General features: G+C 24.8%; 1 protein-coding gene across 2 annotated transcripts; it reads left to right on the forward strand.

Moving 5' to 3' along the window:
• The first annotated feature begins 16,524 nt into the window (after positions 1-16,524).
• Positions 16,525-21,187, forward strand: LOC132918321 (zinc finger MYM-type protein 1-like). 2 transcript variants are annotated; one of them, XM_060979500.1, is made up of 8 exons: positions 16,525-17,111; positions 17,212-17,361; positions 17,882-18,007; positions 18,072-18,197; positions 18,261-18,386; positions 18,450-18,537; positions 18,863-19,012; positions 19,087-21,187. In XM_060979500.1, the coding sequence occupies exons 2-8, from the start codon at positions 17,232-17,234 to the stop codon at positions 21,113-21,115; spliced, it is 2,775 nt and encodes a 924-aa protein (XP_060835483.1). In that variant the 5' UTR covers positions 16,525-17,111; positions 17,212-17,231; the 3' UTR covers positions 21,116-21,187. The 2 variants fall into 2 exon arrangements, with proteins under 2 accessions (XP_060835483.1, XP_060835482.1); XM_060979499.1 differs by having other exon boundaries at positions 16,525-17,361.
• The last annotated feature ends 26 nt before the right edge of the window (positions 21,188-21,213 follow it).

The following is a 21,213-nucleotide window of genomic DNA, read 5'->3' on the forward strand; positions in this document are numbered from 1 at the left end:
TATATTTCTTGTAATGCACGCTTTTAACCACGGCTATATATTATTATAATTATAATATATAAATTTAGTTAGAACCAATAGAACCTAATTATTCATTTAATGAAATACTTTACAATTAAACAGCAAATTGGTTTTTAAATTGATGTTTTTATCTTATTAAAATATAACCAAATTTTAATTTATATTTTAACATAAGTTATTATTTTCACCACTAACTAAGTCAGAAATTTGTAAAACTTCAGTAATTAACTTATAATCTGACTTACCTAGTTAATTTTTATATGAACGTAATTTAACATTATTACATCAACTAGTTAAAAAAAAATGACAAACTTGCCCAGCTTTGTCAATATAACAGTTGATATCAAATTCCTAAATGATAATTGTAGTTTCTTCGTTTTTGTTTTATACACGATCTATGACACATAACAAGGGTTTATTTGAGGGGGACGAAGAGGCCACCCAACCAGGTCCGTAGCCACGAGGGGCAAGAAGGCGTTGCTCCCCTAAACTCAATCGTTGTCCCTTCTAAAAATATTTTTTTTGATATTGTCTTTAATCTTTATATATAATGCCCCTCAAAAATTTGCTTTGCCCCACCTGAAAATTTGATTTAGCTACGGACCTGCCCCTATAGCTTGTATATTTTTGCTATATAATACATTAATTAATAATTTAACAAAAATTTCCGTTTTATAAATATCGTAAATCGTAATGATATCATACTAAACATAATAAGAATTGTATGCCTATTTAAATAATCAACTGTAAATTATTTTTAGTTTGTATAGAAGAAAAATTAATTTCGTCCACCCCACGGTCTCAACTCAAATACGCCCTTGACACATAATCTCTTTACAATAATAAAAAAAATAACCACGATAGAAAAATTGCCCATCACAATATACTGTATAGGTAAATATAGGTATTTAAGCAACATTTTAAATATTTTTAAAAACGATTATATATTTATCCCCATTCCCCACATCAGCAAAAAACGGGTCTAATGGGTCTATATATTTTATATACGAATGTTATAATTATATAATGTTGCAAATTTTCGAACATCGCATCGATTTAAGCTGTCATACAATATCATAGATTATTGGAATAATAAATAAATAATATAATGTACCTACCTACACATAATACTTTTCGACACGTTTCGTGGGATCATATATTATCTCCAGTTTCTGCAGTTTTCGGTAGATTTATAATAATAATATATTATAATATACAGCATACGTCAGGCAACGATACGAGAAAATCGTTAATATCATATAGGTATAGATACACCGTGGGATCTCTTCGCATGACCTATGTAAACAAGTAACAACACACTGTTCATACTTACGTACATTATACATACACACACATACATTCGGAAAATGTGCTGTAAAATCGAATTTAGTGAAATCATATAAATGTGCACGTGGAGACGATATTATAAATTACCTATTAGGTATCATATTTTCTGTACTGCATACCATCGTGCACGCGCGGGAACTGTCGATTGCCTCCGTATGACAAAATGAGCCTTCGTATAACATAATGATATAAATATTATAAATAGCCGAGAAGTATAATATTAATTTATTTAATGTACGCACAATAATACGTATTATCCACGCGTTCGTTTTAATAATGTGATATAAAATATGTACAAATTATAGGTAGCTAATAGCTATACGAACATTACGAACGGACAGAAAGTATAAATTACATTACGGCAAGTATACTGAATGATTAAATCAACAGAAAACACTAATTTTCTAAATAAGAGAATATTTGTTTTGAAATTTTTTACATAAATAATTAAAATCATAACAAAACAATAATTTTAAAAAACTTTATTTTTTTAACACAAAATTTATAATATGACTTTTAAGTTTCCTTTTTTTAATGAAAGCATACTTTAAATATAAAAAAAAAAATTATAAATTTATTCTAAGTAATTCATACTGAAATTAAAAACTTTAAAAAATATTTAAACACAATTGTTTTGGTAGGTAGAAACATTTTAAGCTCAAATTATGACGAAATTAGATATTTAAACGGAGAAGAGCGATTTTCAAATCTTCATTCCTTATATTAGTAACTTTCGCAGTTTTATTATTATATTTTATATACATAATGGCATTTACAAAACATTTAGATAAATTTATACTTATTATCATTTTCTACCATGAACCTATCACTTCATATCCTACGATAAGATGATATCGACTTAAGTGTTAATAAAAAATGATAAAATATAATATTAATATACATAAACCTACTACATATTATAATAAGTAAATATTACTAATTTAACAAATACAACATTTTCGGCTAAAATTAATTCAACTTACCGTATTAGTAATACAGTAATACCTAATGGCTTGTAAAATAAATTACTATAATAGCAATAGCCAATAAGTATAAATATACCATAAAATGTAGTTACTTAGTAATATAGTTTGACAGATCTATTTATTTCCACCCGTTTCGAAGTTCTCAAAAATATATTCTGATTAGTGATTTATAATATATAATATAATTAAATGCTTGTTTTTTTATAATATGTATTTTATAACTTCAAACAATGAAATTAAATAATTTTCAAGGAAATTAATATTTACCTACTTAAAAAATGATCATATTGTACATAGGTACAAAACGTGTATAAGTTATAAATCATTGAATAACGTTTACCACACAGATATTTTAAGTGAAACATATTCATGTGTGTATAATATATATATATATATATATATATGTGTGTATATGTGTATTATACATATATGACATAATATCATATAGATAATGGTCTTGTATCGCATGATTTATATCATATTTATGCGTAGGTAATAGGTATATATTTTGTACGCTGTAGTAATATACATATAATATATGTATATATAATGTTATATATATATTTACATAGTTTAGGCATTACTCATCGATTTACATAATATTAATACGTTCTCGAATATTAGTTGTAAATGTAATAATTATTCCATAATCGTGCACAAATTGAAGGTATTCTGTGTATAGATTTACATATTTATTATATGCCATTCAAAATTATTCGAGAGACAAACATTTTTATACATTTTCAATCATTAAGTTCATTGTTATTACTAATTATGAGCTTATTACACTACAATGCTTGACTTAGAAAAAAATACAAGGGGAACTCTGATTACATTAACTGACATATTAAAACATTTGCGTTCCTATTAGAACATAAATATACATCGTTTACTATAACTTATAGGCAACTTTATGGCTTACGCGTGCGTATATTTAATGAGTGAAACATTCTTAAGATAACTATAGCCAGGCAATCGGACATTTACCTATACAATGAATAATAATATAATGTATTATAAATTGTACACGCGAGGACGCGTTACGGATAGCGCTCCTAATAGACCTGCGTTATTATATTATGGTAGAGGTTGTTCTATACTATAACACTATTAGATAGGTATTTTACTATACACCTCAAGTCATCTAGGCTCGTTAATATCGGTACGGAATTCCTAAGGATTGAGCAATTGTGACACTTATATAAATAAATAACAACAATAGGTACAACCCTACTAAATAATATGCACGCTTCACCGTCAAGATGCGCAAATTACTGCGTCATAATTCCGTGAATCTTGTCAGAAAGTAATACTACTTAAATAAAATCTTCATTTATGGTTTTTCTTATAAACAGTTCCTGTCTATTATTATAGCAATAATTATTGATTACCAATTAATATTTTTAAAGAGTCACTATGAATTTAAGAAGTTTTCGGGCTATTAAAATTTAATGCATTTGTTTATCTTAAGAAAATAAAGAGAAAAAATTTAATTAAACTTATAAAAACTCATTTACGTACTTTACTATCAATAATAGTTATTTTAAAAATTAATTTTTTTTCTCTTAAAGTCGTCCACTAACTGCTATTTGATGACTCCTAGACCCTGGTCTGTATATTATATAGGTTTTATTTTTTACAACTCTTAAATTGGTTCAGTGACTGATGGACCTCCAGTATCCCATCATGAAATTTTCCTCTCGAACACAATAAAAAGTCAGTACTTATAAACTATCCTCAAGCTACTACATCAAGATGATATATTCGTATCGTCGTTAGAACTGCTGCAAAATTCTCTAATATTAGTAATAGCGGTTATTACTGTTGCTCGCCGCTATCTCCTTTTAATTGCCTCTTACTACAAGTATTAAATAGGAATTACTGCGGCTTTATATTCTAACACCAGACTATTGAGATATTTATAATTCTATATAATGATATCCGACAAATAATAAACATGTACGTACAATACTGAAAGTGATGTAATTTTTTTTTTACTTTGCTCCACTCAAAATAAAATTAGCTCTAAATGTTTATGTTTTCTACATTGAAGAAGTTGTTTTATAAAATTATATAGTTTTCTATTTTTTTTATATAAGTTTCCTGAAATATTCAAATAAGCTCTCAATATACAGTAAAATCCCGTTACAACGAACTCCTGGGGACCGAATTTTTCTTCGTTATAACGAAAATTTGAATAAGCTCTTTATAAGCCCTGTTTTTCGGCAGGGGACTTCTATGACTTTCGTTATAACGGGATTTTTCGTTGTATTGGTATTCGTTTTAACGGGAATTTACTGTAGTAGGTAGGTAGGTACTTAATATATTTTACTTAAATATATTATATTGAGAGTTATTTTATTAATTTTTTTTTTATAATAGATGCCAACCTAGACTTTGGACTAAGGACTTTTTACCACCAAAAGCTTCTCCGGCTACTTCTATCCAGGACGTAGTGTATTTCAGTAACCAATGAAGGGTACCAACTAAAAGGGTTACCACTCTTTCTATGCAATATTATATTGATATTCAATAGTAGGTACCGATATTAAAATACGAGTACTAAGTACTATTACATTTGTATTATCGTATTTTATTACAAAACAAATATTATTTTAATAAATAAGCAGTATTTTAAACATAAATTTCTCAGTATATTTTAATGAAGTTAGTCGGCAATGGCTAATGAAATCGTTTCAATTAGCCACGAAAATATACTCAAGATTATTGTGAACTATAGCTTGTATATTAAAAATGTTTCAAGCTCAAAGACTCGATCACCCCACCCCCTTTTTATACGATAATTATTTATATATGCATATGATATACAATATTATAAGGTTAATAAAATAAAAAATCGTAATATTCATTATTTTTTGTCAAATATTAGTCCGAAGGTACTAATATATAGTCAGCGCGCTCAATATCCATTTCGTCATGACGTAACGAATTACAGAGCCAACTGATTCACTGCTGTGCTCTATCATAATCATACATAGTATATCATGTATACGGTATAATTGTACCGAGTACATTAATGGAGGCTTAATAATAAATAAATAAGATAGAAGACGAGAAGTAAATACAAAACACTACCACAAAAGTTATTGAGTGGCGAGACTACCTACCTATGTAATTTCAATTATAGTTTAATGGAATAAGTAATAGCTATAAGGTCAGCCACCAGCTGTATACACTAAGCCGGGATGGGGTAACCATCATACGATACTTTTGTTAAATAATGTATACATATTCGTATACTGCCATCACGCATTATATGCACAGGTCATTCATTTGATAGCAACAGTAACAACTTTTAATAATTTATTTTATTTGCTCTCAATTAAACTTCACGTTTACTCATAACAGTCATAACTCACAAATGAAACTATATTTTATTGATATTTCATTTTTTTTCTGCAGCATGATAAATTAAATCTATATGGTAAAATTATACTAAAGTTACACATTTAATGTTATATTACAATTTTTGCAATTTTCCACATTTTCCCAAGTTCTTATAATTTATGTGTTTAAATAAACAAAACATTTTACTTAGGTACTTACCTAATTTTATAAATAATATAAAGATGTTATTAAAACGTAATTAATTCAACACGAGCATATAATATGTGATTGTACCATATTATGCCATCATTAGGATGATAATTATTCTTATTATACCATAATTATTAGCTGCATAATAATCTAAAAATAACTACAAAAAAGACAGATATTGCGAGTTTTTGTACGTTATATCCAGCTCTAACCCAGGTTTTTGCGGTACCTATATCTGATTTTCTGTTTAAAATTCAAAAACAAATAACCGTTTAAAAACTTAAAATTTTCAATTTATATTTGTGTTATTTGTAAATAATTAAAAACTTTATTATTTTATTTTTGTGTGTGTTTTTAATGTTTTTTATAAATACCAATAAAAATTCAATACAAGATTTCTTATAAGTTGTAAATAATTAAAAAAATATCGAAAATTTATAGTCACAATATTTCATTTAAATTTAGTATTTTGATAAAATTCGTCAACATTTCAAAAATTACAAATCATTTTGTAGTTAAAAATTCAAAAAAACTCTTATTTATAACTAAAATTTGAAATGTCAGTAAAAGATTTTTTATAAATTGTTTAACCTATATTAATAAAATCCTACAAGAAAATCAAATTATTTTTTATGAACGTTAGAAATTAAAATTTTTAAGATTGGATATCACTTGTATAATAACTATTTTATCTCAAACAATTTTTTGTTTTTTAGAAACTTAATAATATCATCTTATCACTTTTTATACATGGTATAATTTTCAAAATATTTTGACTCTTTTTGAGCTATTATTCTATAAATGTCAAAAATAATTATTCACTTGATCAAAATTCTTGAAAATGTGATACAAAATACTAAAGTTAAACAAATTGTAAGTCATAAAAAGTTATGATCCATTAGTCTAGTTCAGGAGTCGACAATTCGCGGTTCGCGACTTCAGTTGCGGCTCTCATAAGTCCATACGCAAAAATAATTATTTTATTTTCAAAAAAATTAAATAAAAATATTTTAGTAAATAAAAAAAATGTATGTATTATTTTACATTATATTTTTGTTGTTTTTAAAAATATTAAATTTAGTTGATTACGATGGCCTGTGCAGGTAAGTTCTTTAAAAACTGGGAAATTATGTAAATTGTAACTTTTGGCTCTGCTGTCTCAAAATGTTGCTAACCTCTAGTCTAGTTTAACATCCCACAAACAGAATTGAATAATATTTACAGGGTAATTAAAGATAAAGTGTACCCTGCTTCCGTGGATATACGGTATATTTATATGTTATATCATATTAGAATATGAACAGAGCGATTTTGTTAAAAATTTAATTTACGTGAAAATTCCAGTTTTTCCTTATTTTTTTTCTTTTATTATTCCAGACGATAAACATACATCATTGTATAATCAATGAAAAAATATATAATAAAAATGATTATTTATATTCTTCTCTTCAACAATAATTATTTTCTTAAGACAAATATTGTTGAGTCACTGTGATTTAAATATTTTTAATAATTTTATATTGTTTTACCATTAATATAAATATTATTTTGAAAGCACTCGGTTAAGATTATAAAAATATACTATAAACTTGCATAAGCGATTCGTATAAATAAAAGAATTGAGATTAAATTATCAACAAACGTGATACATTGTTTCAATTCAAAAATGTTTTTATGTAAATATTTCATTGCATCAAATTACAATTTTCACGTCACTATTTTATATTCTAAACATATAAGGTATAACGAGGCAAATGTCGTTTTTACAAAATAAATAAAAAATTTTAAATCACGTTCATGTGATATATTTTTATTCCAATATGTTTAGAATTTCAGATGTATACAATTTACTTCAATCATCAATGCATTCCATTTAGTAACAAATTTTTAGTACCCGACGTATACAAATTTTAAAATTATATTTAGATTATTATATAATTTAAGACTTTATCAACATGCTATCATTATATATTTTATTTAATATATTCCTTGCATATTTTTCAAATCATATTAAAATATTTATTATTGATTAAAAACAACATAATAATGGTATAATATAATAAATATTAAAAAATTTCCTAAATACATAATATATCTTAATATATTAACAATGAAACAATAAATAAAAATAAAATAGTAAAAATACTAACGTTCGGAGTATGAGAGTATAATTTTTGAAAATAAAAAAGATTTTCTTAAAATTATTTCATTTGCTCATATTTAAAAAGCAATATAAATCAAACAAAAATTATTAAAAGATATAATCCAAGCTAATATATTTTTTTATTTTAATATTAAACGGAGAATAAATATATAAAAATTGAGTTTTTATTACAAAATCAGCTCTTAGAATTTATTAGAAAAATTTTATAAGATAAATGCGGTAACAGCAAATATAATAAAACTAATAATTTTATCATGTATATACAAATACTATTCATATTTGTATAATTGTATATTATAAATAATAAATAGCAATTACAAATCCATATTATTAGACCTAGCTATACATGCAACGTTTAAAGTATATTAGCTCTATTCTATTAAATATAAACTATTAATGCACTTAATTTATAAACCACGTGATTACGAAACCAATAAAAAATAACATAAAACTCAAACAAAAATTACTAATTAATTTTCAAAACTTATTTAAAAATTGTTTTGATTTTAAAATAAATGGAATACTACGAGTAATAATTAAATAGGAAATGTAAGACTTCAAAACAACATTAGTCCATTATTTATACTTTCGCGGCCTACCTATAAGTATGTTACAAAATACTCTAATTCCATAAAGATTCTTCTCTATTTGTTACACAAGTACATAAAAGGTTAATTGAAAAATGTTTATACACGTAACTAATACATGTTTCTGATAATCTTAGTTTCATTTAATTAACTTTATTAATCTCAAGAGTTCAAACAAACCGTGTAAACACAAATCTTAAGCTTTCTTTTATCGTATTGATATCTTTCATCCAATCAAATCTTCATTCCTTATATTAGTCCTTATCAATCACATCTTACACCTATTATTCTGTTTATATTACGTATTTTGTTTACTTTCCTTGACTTTCAATATCTAAAGCACATACCTTTATACTTAATAATTATTTAAAAATGCATTCTATTTTTTTATTTTGTCATCTTTTGAAAGTTTATCCTTGATAACAACGTGATTTTATTGAAAGTAATAGTATTACTTTATTTTTTTCAATTAAATTCACTTATATTCATATAGAGTATAATATAATACATTCAGTAAGTATACTACATTTTTAATTAATCAATAGCATTATTTTATTTTTTGAACATCACTTCTACAAAATGTATTAGCTCACATTAAACTATTTACATTAGATTTTTATATATTTGGTTTCTTCCGATTCTCTGAAGACCCACTTATTAAACCGGCACTTTTCAACAAGAATTTTCTCGTTTTTCGTTCTGACATTACCAACATCATTGAGTCTATTTCCCCCGAATATCAACTATATATATGAATTTATTTTGTAATACTTTTAAATGAATTACTTAAATATTAAGATAATTACAATTACACGGCGTTTTAAATAGACTATTTAGCTACATCACTGTCGTTAGTTCATTTTTCCAGTATCTCGAAGAATGAGGACAGTAAAGTATATTCTGTCCAGCGAATAAAACGCCGCGAAAAAATCTATTCTTCTGTGCATCCTCACGCAACACGCAATGTTTTGCGTAGAGTTACTATAATTTAAAACTTTATAAATCCAACAAACGATTGCAAAATAAAAAAACATGCAATATATAATATGTAATAATATTCAGAGTAATTATTTTAAATGAGTCTGCAATATACATTTTTTAATCAATTAAATAATATTTATCATGTAATATATTCTTTTTATATCATAATATTGATATATAGGATAAATATTTATACTAAAATAACAAGTGGGTGATTTTAATATGTACATAGTATGATTTTTTTTTTATATATTCGTATATATAATTTTCAGGTGTTCCGTTTCACGTAAAAGTATAAACTTTTTCAAAATAAATTAAGTGGGTAATAAACATTGGCAATTATATATTTGAATTGCATAGCAGATAAACAGTATAGTAGTAACTACAAATAGAAAACTAGCATTGAAATATTTAATAAAATACCAAGAAATATAATAGATTAATATAAAAATTTGTTTTGAAATTGTTAACATTTTAATTTCTTTTTTCAAATATTATTTTTTTGACGTACCATTTAATTAAATTATATTTATTTTTTTTTTAATTATAATCATACTTAATGACTAAAATTTTTATTTTTTTTATTCTATATAAAATTAAAAATGATTACATAGAAGGATAATTGATTTTATCTTTATCGACTATCACTCATCGAATTATTAATGCATTTTTTTATTCCTTCGCAATTCATATTCATCATGTTTTTGATTTTTCCATCTTTTTAACTATTTTATTTATATATATATTAATTTATTATACTTAAAAATATAATTTAAATATGGCGTCAGTTACCGCATAACGTTTATATTAGATTCTCTCCCGAAATTTATTGATTTTATAATGATGTGTGTTTTTGTGGATGAGTACATAATAATTTGCCAATAAGATAATTCGATTTTAAAAAAGGGAGTGATCTTGGATCAAATTGAATCTAGTTTTTACTTTAAACAGGTAAAATTTAAACAATCTTAGTATTTATTTTTATAGTCAGGAAAAACAAACAAAAATTAAGAAAAAATTTATAAAAATCTAATTTTAGACAAAATCGATTTTGTTTTTATTATAATCAAAAAAAAATAACCAAAAATACTTGAAATTTTGACCAAATATTTAAAATATTATGTTTTATATTTAAAATAAAATTTTAAAAATAATTTATTCATTTTCGAGTTATTTATAGATAAAAGTAAATTAAAAGTTTTTTTAAATTGTATTTAAAGTTGCTCATAACTTGTTAATTTCTCAATTAAAAAATACCAAAAATATATAGCTACAGTATTTTTTTTTTATTTATATAAATTAGAATTTAGACAAAATTCATATAATTCGCAAAAATTAGTAAGTTATTTTTTAGATAGAAATTCATAAAAATTATTAAATTTTTCTATTTTTTTTAAATTTATTTTAAAGCATTATCTATTTATAGATAATGTGAATCTATTTTTACTGACTGTTTTATGGTATTTACAAATAAATATGTTACTTAAGTTTGAATTGTATAAGTTAATATATAATATGAATAAATATATATTATTTCTTAATTAAATACTAATAAAATAATAAATACAACATTTTCGGAAAAAAAATATCAACCTACCTTTTTTATATGCATTTTAATTAGAATTTTAATAAATTTCGTCAAAATTGCAAGTAAAAATTAAAAATTCTCAGTACTTATTTTGACATGTGAAAAACAAAAAATAATTTAAAAAATTTGTTAACATTTTATTTATTAATAAATTAACATTGTTATTAAAATAATAATTGGATAACCCTGTTTACTAAAAAGTTAGACCTTCAGAATCGTTTCTCTTCGTATACAATGAGTAATTTATTTATTATTGAAATTAAGTTTGAGATCTTTTGATTTTCCAAATGTACGTAAACAACAATATAAAATTTCTTAGCTTAATATACAGCAGAATGGTAATCATCTACTTTCCTTTTTTTTTTTTAAATATTTACACAAATGTTTATACTATTTATAGGTATCACAATCTTACAACAAAGCAACTTCTCCGGTTTTAATTTTAAAATCACATGACATGCTCTTAGATATTATAGTTTATATATTATAATAAATTATCATTACATTCCTATATAATAAAAGTTGATTTTTCATTTCTATCTTATACATATTTCATATTTCTAAATACCGATGGACGGCGGTGGTTAAAAACATACCAAATACTAAAAGGTTTAATATATATATATATATATTACAATATATCTTATATTATGCTTAATATATGATATGACATTTAGTAAATGCTTTAATAAATTTAAGACACCTACAATATGTTTAAAACGTTTATTGTGTTGAAAATTACTGTTGATAATTGACTAATTGTATTATAGTCAGGCAACAAGCTCTAGTGACTCATCCCTAAATAATTAATTAACAGTAGGTATATTCTATTGATTATCTGATTATAACAACTAATTTGTATTCGCTAGATATTACATCACTGTAATTGATAATGTGTAATTAATTATTTTTCATAGAATTATTAATCATTTCTTTGTTAACATATTTATATATTATTATATTAATGTAAATTTGTTTAAAAAATGTTTCCATTTATAATGTTGTAATAATTGTAAATATTGGTCTAAGCTAAGATAAACGTTTATTATTCGTACCTATGCATCCTCGATTTGTTTTTTATTTCAAAAACACATATATTTTTACTTATGTTTTATCTATAATAAATTAATTCCTTGGTACAACTTATAAGTACTGATTGGTGGTAACTGGCAACTGCTAACCAATTTAACTTACAAACCTTTACGGCCAATTTAAATTGTAAATAGTTATATGTTGGCTCAGTATAATGGGTTACTACCTATTATATAAAACATAAATTATATAATTATATTACTCTCTATTGTCATATGTCATAATATTATTATTTATAGTTGAATATATGCCTTTATGTATACATGGCATTATTTAACTCCAAGTTAGGTTGCGAAATTTCAAAAACTCGACAAGTCATATAAATCCGAATGAAATGTAATATGTTAAACCCACTTTGTTAATTGTTTGCATTTATAAAGTACATCTTTATTTTTTTTCATTTAATCCCAAATTACTATTCGGCTTTATTTAGTAATAAAAGCAATAATTAATAATAGTATTGAAATAATAAATAATAAAATATAATCAAACAATATCGACAGAAACATTAAATGTAATTAAATAAAACTAAGGAATTAAAACTTGTTTTTAAATTCAATTTGTACCTTTTTTTTATTAAATTTGCTATTTAATCTATGTGTTACATGAGTTAAACAATAATCATAAATCTTAATTGATAAATAATATTAGGTACTAATAAAAATGACAAGAAAAAAAATAGAAAGGCCTCCTAGTGGTGGTATTTCAAAGTAAAATAAAGGAAATAAAACTAATACAAATCAGTTAATATATTGCATGATATAAGTTTTTTACAAAGATAAGTTAATGAAATTTAAAACTCAAATTTAATTATTACAATTACAGGATACAAATCGTACAGTGTGTAGACACTTCTCGAATAACTCATAGTTTTTTTTTTAATCAACCCATACATCCTTATTTTTAATTCTGAGCACAGCTAAGATTGTATTGAAATAGACACATCTATTTTTTTGTATATTACCTACTCTAAATACTTTTTGGAAAAGAGGAATTCTGTAAAAAAAAATTGTTTATAGATACATATATTTATATATTTCAATCTCATTAGTAAAATTGTTTAAAGGACTTATAGGACTATTACTATCAATGAGTTTATTGAATATATTCTGTAATGCTCTAATTGTAAAGACATGGGATCATACTCATTACAAATGAGTCATTAGTCTTCATATTTATAATATTATAATAGAATGGGATACTAGAAGGGTTGTTTTAACGGCCCTGCAAAAGAAAAATTACCCCCCCCCCCTTCTTGAAAGTTTTTCTAAATACACTTTTGATATCAAAACGAATATACTTACTATGCATCATTATTTAGAGTTCCATACTGTTACAATGAGAGAAATATGAATAAATTTATTTTATACATTTTTTTTTGTGTTATTTCTGTACAAGAGATCAACATTTAATTGTTTTTTAATTATTCTAGAAAATCTCTCTGTCCCCTCTCTGTGTATAATTTATATTTTATATTAAAAATTATTTCAAAACTTAAGAATCTCAAACAGTGTAATACTAATAAAATGTTTAATTTTATTATTTTACTACTACGATGTTGAAATTATTTGCAGCAGAAAACAGAACACAGATGAACAGTATTATAATTCTGAGGATTTACATATTTGAATTTAAATAAAATAATAATTAAATGAAAAATAGGGTGAGCATGCCTGGTAAATCATCCTACTTAGCCTTAACAAGTTACATAATATGTAAAGGTATACAGATAGGAGAAACTTTTTTTAAGATTTTATAGTACTGTGCACCTAATCATTCATTTCAAAATCGTAATTTTACTTATAACAATCATAAATAACAAAACCCTGTGACATATTATGTATTATGTAACAAAATATATATGGTTTGTATAATATGCCTATACATTATATTTCTGATGACTGATGACTTACGTAATAATTCTGAGTAAGCTATTTTCACAGGATATTATTATATAATATATTTCTTAAAGATATTTCTTTTATTAAAACAGATGACATTCGTATTCATCTTCATTATATAAACGTATCGGTCGATATCACAATATTATGCGTTTTATTACATATTTTATACAAGTATATATAGATGCACATATTATACCAAACTTTTATATGACTACAGAATATTTATTTTTACAACATTAAGTTTGTTTTATGACTTTGTTGAATATGTTATATTATATACTATGAATATATATATTTATTGTGTATAATTTATATACAATATAAATCTTCAAACTGCCTTCAAAAAAGATTTTAGTACAACAAAAATCCATAGTTGTTCGTGATCTGAATTTAAAAATATTTCAGCGCAAACATTCAAAATGCATTTCAGACGCAACCCAAAAGAGTATATACGCCTATGACTTTACTATGTTATGTATTAATAATTTATTAAACACCTACATATTAAACATAAAACTCCAAAGGTTTACCAAGTACTATAAAAATATTACAATAATATTAAAATCAGAATGAATTTTTGCAGTTTTCTAAATAATATTATATTATTTTCATACACGAATCGTTATGATCAGCTAGATTTTTATACGTCCTCTCGTCACCCCTCTTTTTCTTCGTCATCCAAAATATCGAACATTTTTATATATACTTACATTTATACTCGCAAGTCAGTAAGTTGGTATGTATGAATAACGTATGTATATGTATGTATACACCGTATACAGTTTCGGGTGCGTATTTTCCAATTTGTCGCAAGGTTCATGCCAATCTTTTGGGTATTATTTCCGTGTTGTTTCTCTTGAAATAAGAGAGAAATTGTTTTCTTCAGTTATTTTTTTGTATATAATATAATAATACCATGTGTGTATATAGAACGCGCCCGTGCGTGAATGTATGTATACGACTTACATACTTACTTTTAGCATAACCGAATATAATGGGGTCTCGTTTGCAGAGAACGAATCCGAACATAAATGATACATATACATGGTTATTATTATAATACGTATGTACATACACTGCGCATTTCTTTTCAGACTGCGGTGCGGTAAAATACCTGCATAAACCATATATATACCTACCTTCATCGGCTTTTCTTAATGACGAAACTGCCGACGCGTTTTTGCTATATTTATGTGCGTGTGCGTGTAATAATATATATATTATAATATATATTTATATACTCGAGCACGTGAGACTTTAGCAGAAATAATCCATGGCACAAAGACGGTTTTATAAAATATTATATTATATTTGTATATACTGTGCATGTACTGCGTGTATACAAAATACAAGTATGCTGTAAAATGTAGATACCGGCGGTATGTGCATCGTATACTGACACACTGTATATATAAAGTGATTCACCAACATCTGGAACAGTATATAGAACCTCTCTATTATGTTCGCCATTGTGCTGCGTATATAATTTGTATACCTACTATAACATATTAGACATATATATTATGTAAGTATAATGACATATTAACATTAATAAACATAATACGTATTGCATAAAAGTGGTTACTATTACCTGTAATAATAATAACATATAATAATTAGGACTAAACTTCAAGTATATTTTTCTGGCTGATCGTATTATGTTCAAAGTATAAGCACATATACATTCCATAACATATTATTGTGAATAATAACATCATGAAAGTTGATGTAGCATGTAGTTTTTCATATTAATAAATAATATAGTAGGTAGGTACCTATATAAGTACTAATGTTTCCCCTTTTCTGAAAATCACATTTGACTTTAATTTATTTAAGTCTTAAGACTTTCCGTACTTTCTATAACTTTTAATAACAGATATTAGTTTTCTAAATAAAAACATAACTCCATACAAACGTAAGATTTTTTGAATATTTTGATTCACGCGTTGGAATGGAAGACGTTTTTAAGAGAAATTATTACCGTATTTATAAGTGAAAATTATCGCTTATTACTATACTTATTTGGTTTCTAAACATTTGTCCAAAAAAAAAAAAACAAATTTCAAATTAATTTATTGTATAGGTATGTGTAATATTATTAATAAACTAGTATATAAATAATAAATAAAAATGTTATTCTATATTATCCTAATGATATTAATGCACCTGATGTGCGTTGATAGTAATCTGCATTATTCTAAAAATATAATATAACTACGTAGGTACAACGTTACGATAATGCGATTGCTGATAGAAAATTCATATTGAAACAGCCACCGCCCACTCAGTGGCGCATTTAAGGGGGGGCAACTGGGGCAAGTGCCCCGGGCGCCAAATTCTAGGGGGCGGGAAAATTTTTATAGTTTACCACTACATATAATTAAAATCTTTCTATTTAATTTGATATAATATTATTATACAAAATACAAATAAAGATTATAAATTAAAAATAGACATTTTACTTATAACTCATAAGGTCTATGATTATAAACGGTTTTCATACAGGTCTATGAGCGGCACGGGATTGTGACAATCATAGATATAAATATCAATGATTTATTTATATATTATAATATATATCATCTGTGGCGGAAATAACATGTTATTAGCTAATACGAGTTAAAAATAACATAATATCCACATCAAAATATTATTTTCCTTATCGCCGACCGCCGAACGTTATTTTTGTCAATATTAGCTATAGTGACTCGCGTGTTTAATTGTCTTCTGACAGCGTCTTGTGTAATAAGTTAACCATACGGTCATTAGACGCTTAATGTTAATATTTGATTTAATCTTTATTGTTTATTGTTTATAATTCGTTCTACTTTCAAAATTAGTATTCAGTATTCCAGTATACCTTCTATAAATTACTGGAATTTGGTAAGTACAATGTTATAAATTTATAGTTTATATATGGTTCTATGCACTGTACTCGATTGAGTATTATAAATTATATTTATATTACTATATTCTGTAATAGATTATACGCGGATTTTCAATATGGAAGCTAAAAAAAAGCTTAGTGGTTCAGGATATAGAAAGCAAGCAAAAATTAAAAAATTAAAACACGATGCATTAATTAAGAATTGTAGAAAATTAGATAGTATGTTCAAGCCATCGAATAATTCAAGTAAGTTGTTTTTGTTTTTGTTTTTATTGAAGTATAAAAACAAATAACAATTCAGTGTTTCAATTTTCAAATTTCTTATTTTGTATTTAATTATTTAAAGTACCTACCTGTTTTAAAAAAATACCAAACTCGCTTTTTATATTAATATAGGACCATTATATTATACCTAGTATAGACTACCTATCTGATAATTGTCTCTTATAACTATTGACATTTTTAGTGATCAAATTTTTGTATTTATTAACTAGTTGAAGTTATAATTAGTTAATAAAAGCTGGTTTACTTTGAAACTTATATTTTGAATTTTATAATAAATTTGAATAATAATTGAAACTTGATGAATTAGATATGTTAAAGTTAAACCTACCTACAAAAATAAATATAAACCTGAATTATTCAAATGTAAGCAGTTCTGTACAGCATGGCTACAAAAAATGATGGAAATATTGAGACAGAAATTAAATTAAAATTATATTTATTTTATGTTTGAAATTAAATAATTCTTTTTTATGTTTAATAGATACAGATGATAAACTGGAGATGTTAAACCAAGGTACACAAATACAAATGAACCCAGATTATTCAAATGTAAACAGTTCTGAACAGTACAAACCTACAAAAAGTAGTGGTTATATTGAGACAGAAAGTAAAATTAAAAATGTAACTATCTTATATTTGCAATTAAATAATTGTATTTTATTATTTAATAGATACAGATGATGAACTAGATATGTTAAACCAAGATACACAAATACAAATGAACCCAGATTATTCAAATATAAACAGTTCTGAACAGCACAATCCTATGACAAGTAGTGGAAATATTGTGACAGAATGTAAATAAAAAATGTAATTATTTTATTATTGCAATTAAATAGTGGTATTTTATTATTTAATAGATACAGATGATAAACTAGAGATGTTAAATCAAGATACACAAATACAAATATACCCAGATTATTCAAATGTAAACAGTTCTGAACAACACAAACTTACAAAAAGTAGTGGTTATATTAAGACAGAAAGTAAATTAAAAATGTAACTATTTTATATTTGCAATTAAATAATTGTATTTTATTATTTAATAGATAGTATTTCTGAGATAAATACTGATATATTGTCATCTAAGAATAATGAAACTGCTGATGTTTTGTTTGAGCCTACTGATATTCCTCGGTAAATTATTTTATGTTAATATTTTAATAATTACTTGTAAGATACCTAAATTATTTACTAATATTTTAATATAAATAAACACTATTCAATACAAATACTATTCTAATATTTATGTGTTTTAATTTGGTAGGTGTATTAAAATAGTTAAAAAGGAATTAAGTGATTAAATGAAAATTACATAATTATTAGTTTTGTTTTAAAATAACCATGTTCAGTGTTTGTAGTGTTTTCATAATTTTTTACATACCAGTCACTTAATTTTAGTATTTATAGATTAAAATAAATCAATTACAATATAATATATAATAGTTGTTATTTTTCATAGATGTGATCCTGCTTTATGGAAAATAAACGAGTTCACTATAGAATATATTTGTATTAATGGATTTTCTCAAGATTTAAATGATTTAAATTTTACCAAGTCTAAACGAGCATATACAAAACTTCACAAAAAAACTACCAAAACCTACTATAGGTACAAATTTAAGTTTTAGTAACTAATGATAAGATAATTTTAATAACTTAACCTTATTTTAATTTAATTTTAAGATTTTGCAATAAAAACTATTGGAATACAAGACTACCTAATGGTGATTCAATTAAACGTAATTTCATTGCATACTCAGAAAGTAAGGGTGTAATTTACTGTATCCCATGCTTGTTGTTTGGCAACATAAATTCATCTTCATTTGCTTCAAAAGGATTTTCAAACTGGAAAAGAGCTGAAGAGCTCATATCACAACATGAAAATTCTTTAAAACATCGTTCAAATATTCTAGCAATGAAAAATCGAGGACAAACACATCAAAGAATTGATCAACAAATAATACAACAAATTGAAAATGAACGTATGTATTGGATCAATGTTTTAAAAAGAGTTGTGGCAATTGTTAAAACATTGGCATCAAGAGGTTTAGCATTCAGAGGACATACTTCAAAAATTGGATGTCCACGTAATGGAAATTTTATGATGGCACTTGAGTTATTAGCTGAATTTGACCCTTTTATATCAAACCATATTTCCAAAAATGGTAATCCCGGTAAAGGTCATACTTCATATTTATCATATTATATTTATGAGCAATTTATTTTATTAATGTCTAAAAAAGTAGAAAATACTATTATTCAAGATGTCAATACTTCACGATATTTTTCAATTAGTGTTGATTCAACGCCAGATATTACCCACACTGATCAACTTTCTTTAGTTGTACGATTTGTTGATGAGAGTGGTAATGTATTTGAGCGTTTTTTATGTTTTATGAATAATGTTGGACATAAATCAGAAGATATGGCTGAAGCAGTGATAACAATTCTGAATAAGTACAATTTGAATCTTAACTATTTAAGAGGGCAGTCATATGACAATGCGAGTAACATGTCTGGTAGTTACTCTGGATTACAAGCTAGAATAAAACTGATAAATCCATTGGCCAAGTTTGTTCCCTGCTCGGCTCATTCATTAAATTTAGTGGGACAAAATGCTGCCAGCTGTTGTAATGAAGCTATTCATTTTTTTAACTTTCTTCAAAACTTGTACACATTCTTTTCAGCATCAACTTACCGATGGCAGATTTTAAATTCTTCAATCAAGAGATTATCAGATACAAGGTGGTCTGCAAGAGATGATGCATGTTATTCATTAAATAAAAATTGGTCATCTATTGAAAATGCTTTAATTAAGATTGGAGAAAATGAAAAAGAAAAACCAGCTATTCGATGTGAAGCAAATGGTATACTCAAAATACTTAAATCATTAGAAACATTTTTCTTGTCAATTTTTTGGGGAGACATATTACATAGGTTTAATACAGTTAGCAAAAAACTTCAAAGTGTAAATATTGATTTAAGTGTTGTTGTTGAGCTTTATCAATCATTAATTAATTATGTTGGTGATATTCGTACAGATAAAGATTATGAAAATTTTAAAAGAAATGCTATTGAAAAATGTGGAATTATGAACTTTAGAAATACTGAAAAGCGACAAAAAAAAATTAAAAAATTTAGTGATGACAGTTCAATGGAAAGTATTGTAACTAATTTTAAAATCAATACCTATTTTGTTATTTTAGACCAATTGAAGTCAGAATTGTTGAGAAGAAAAATTGCATATAACAACCTTTTAAAAAATTATTATTTTTTTTTTAAAATTACTAAAATGACAGCTGCAGACATAAGGGTATCTGCTGAGCTGTTAAGAAATGAATATAATACAGATTTGGGAACTTCATTTCCTAATGAATGTATTCATTTTAGCAGCTATTTGAAAACTATTTCTAATCCTCCTCAAAGTATTCAAGATATGTTAGTGTTTATAAGAAAAAATAATTTGAAGGATATTTTCCCTTATATAGATATTGCTTTAAGAATGTTACTATGCACTCCAGTTAGTAACTGCTCAACTGAGAGGTCATTTTCAGCCTTAAAACGAATAAAATCATATTTAAGGTCAAACATAGGCGAAGAAAGGCTCACTGCATTAGCAATCATGAATATAGAATCTGATGTTACTACAGCAATAAGCTACGACGATATTATTCAAGAATTTGCTCAAGACCATGCACGACGAAAAGTATAAGTACATTTTTAAATATTGTTTGTTCTAGTATATTAATAATTATTTTAAATATATTTATATTTATTATCTACAAAAATATTAAATGTGTATTTCTTGAG

The sequence above is a fragment of the Rhopalosiphum padi genome, chromosome 1 (genome assembly GCF_020882245.1).
Source record: "Rhopalosiphum padi isolate XX-2018 chromosome 1, ASM2088224v1, whole genome shotgun sequence".
Taxonomy (NCBI): domain Eukaryota; kingdom Metazoa; phylum Arthropoda; class Insecta; order Hemiptera; family Aphididae; genus Rhopalosiphum; species Rhopalosiphum padi.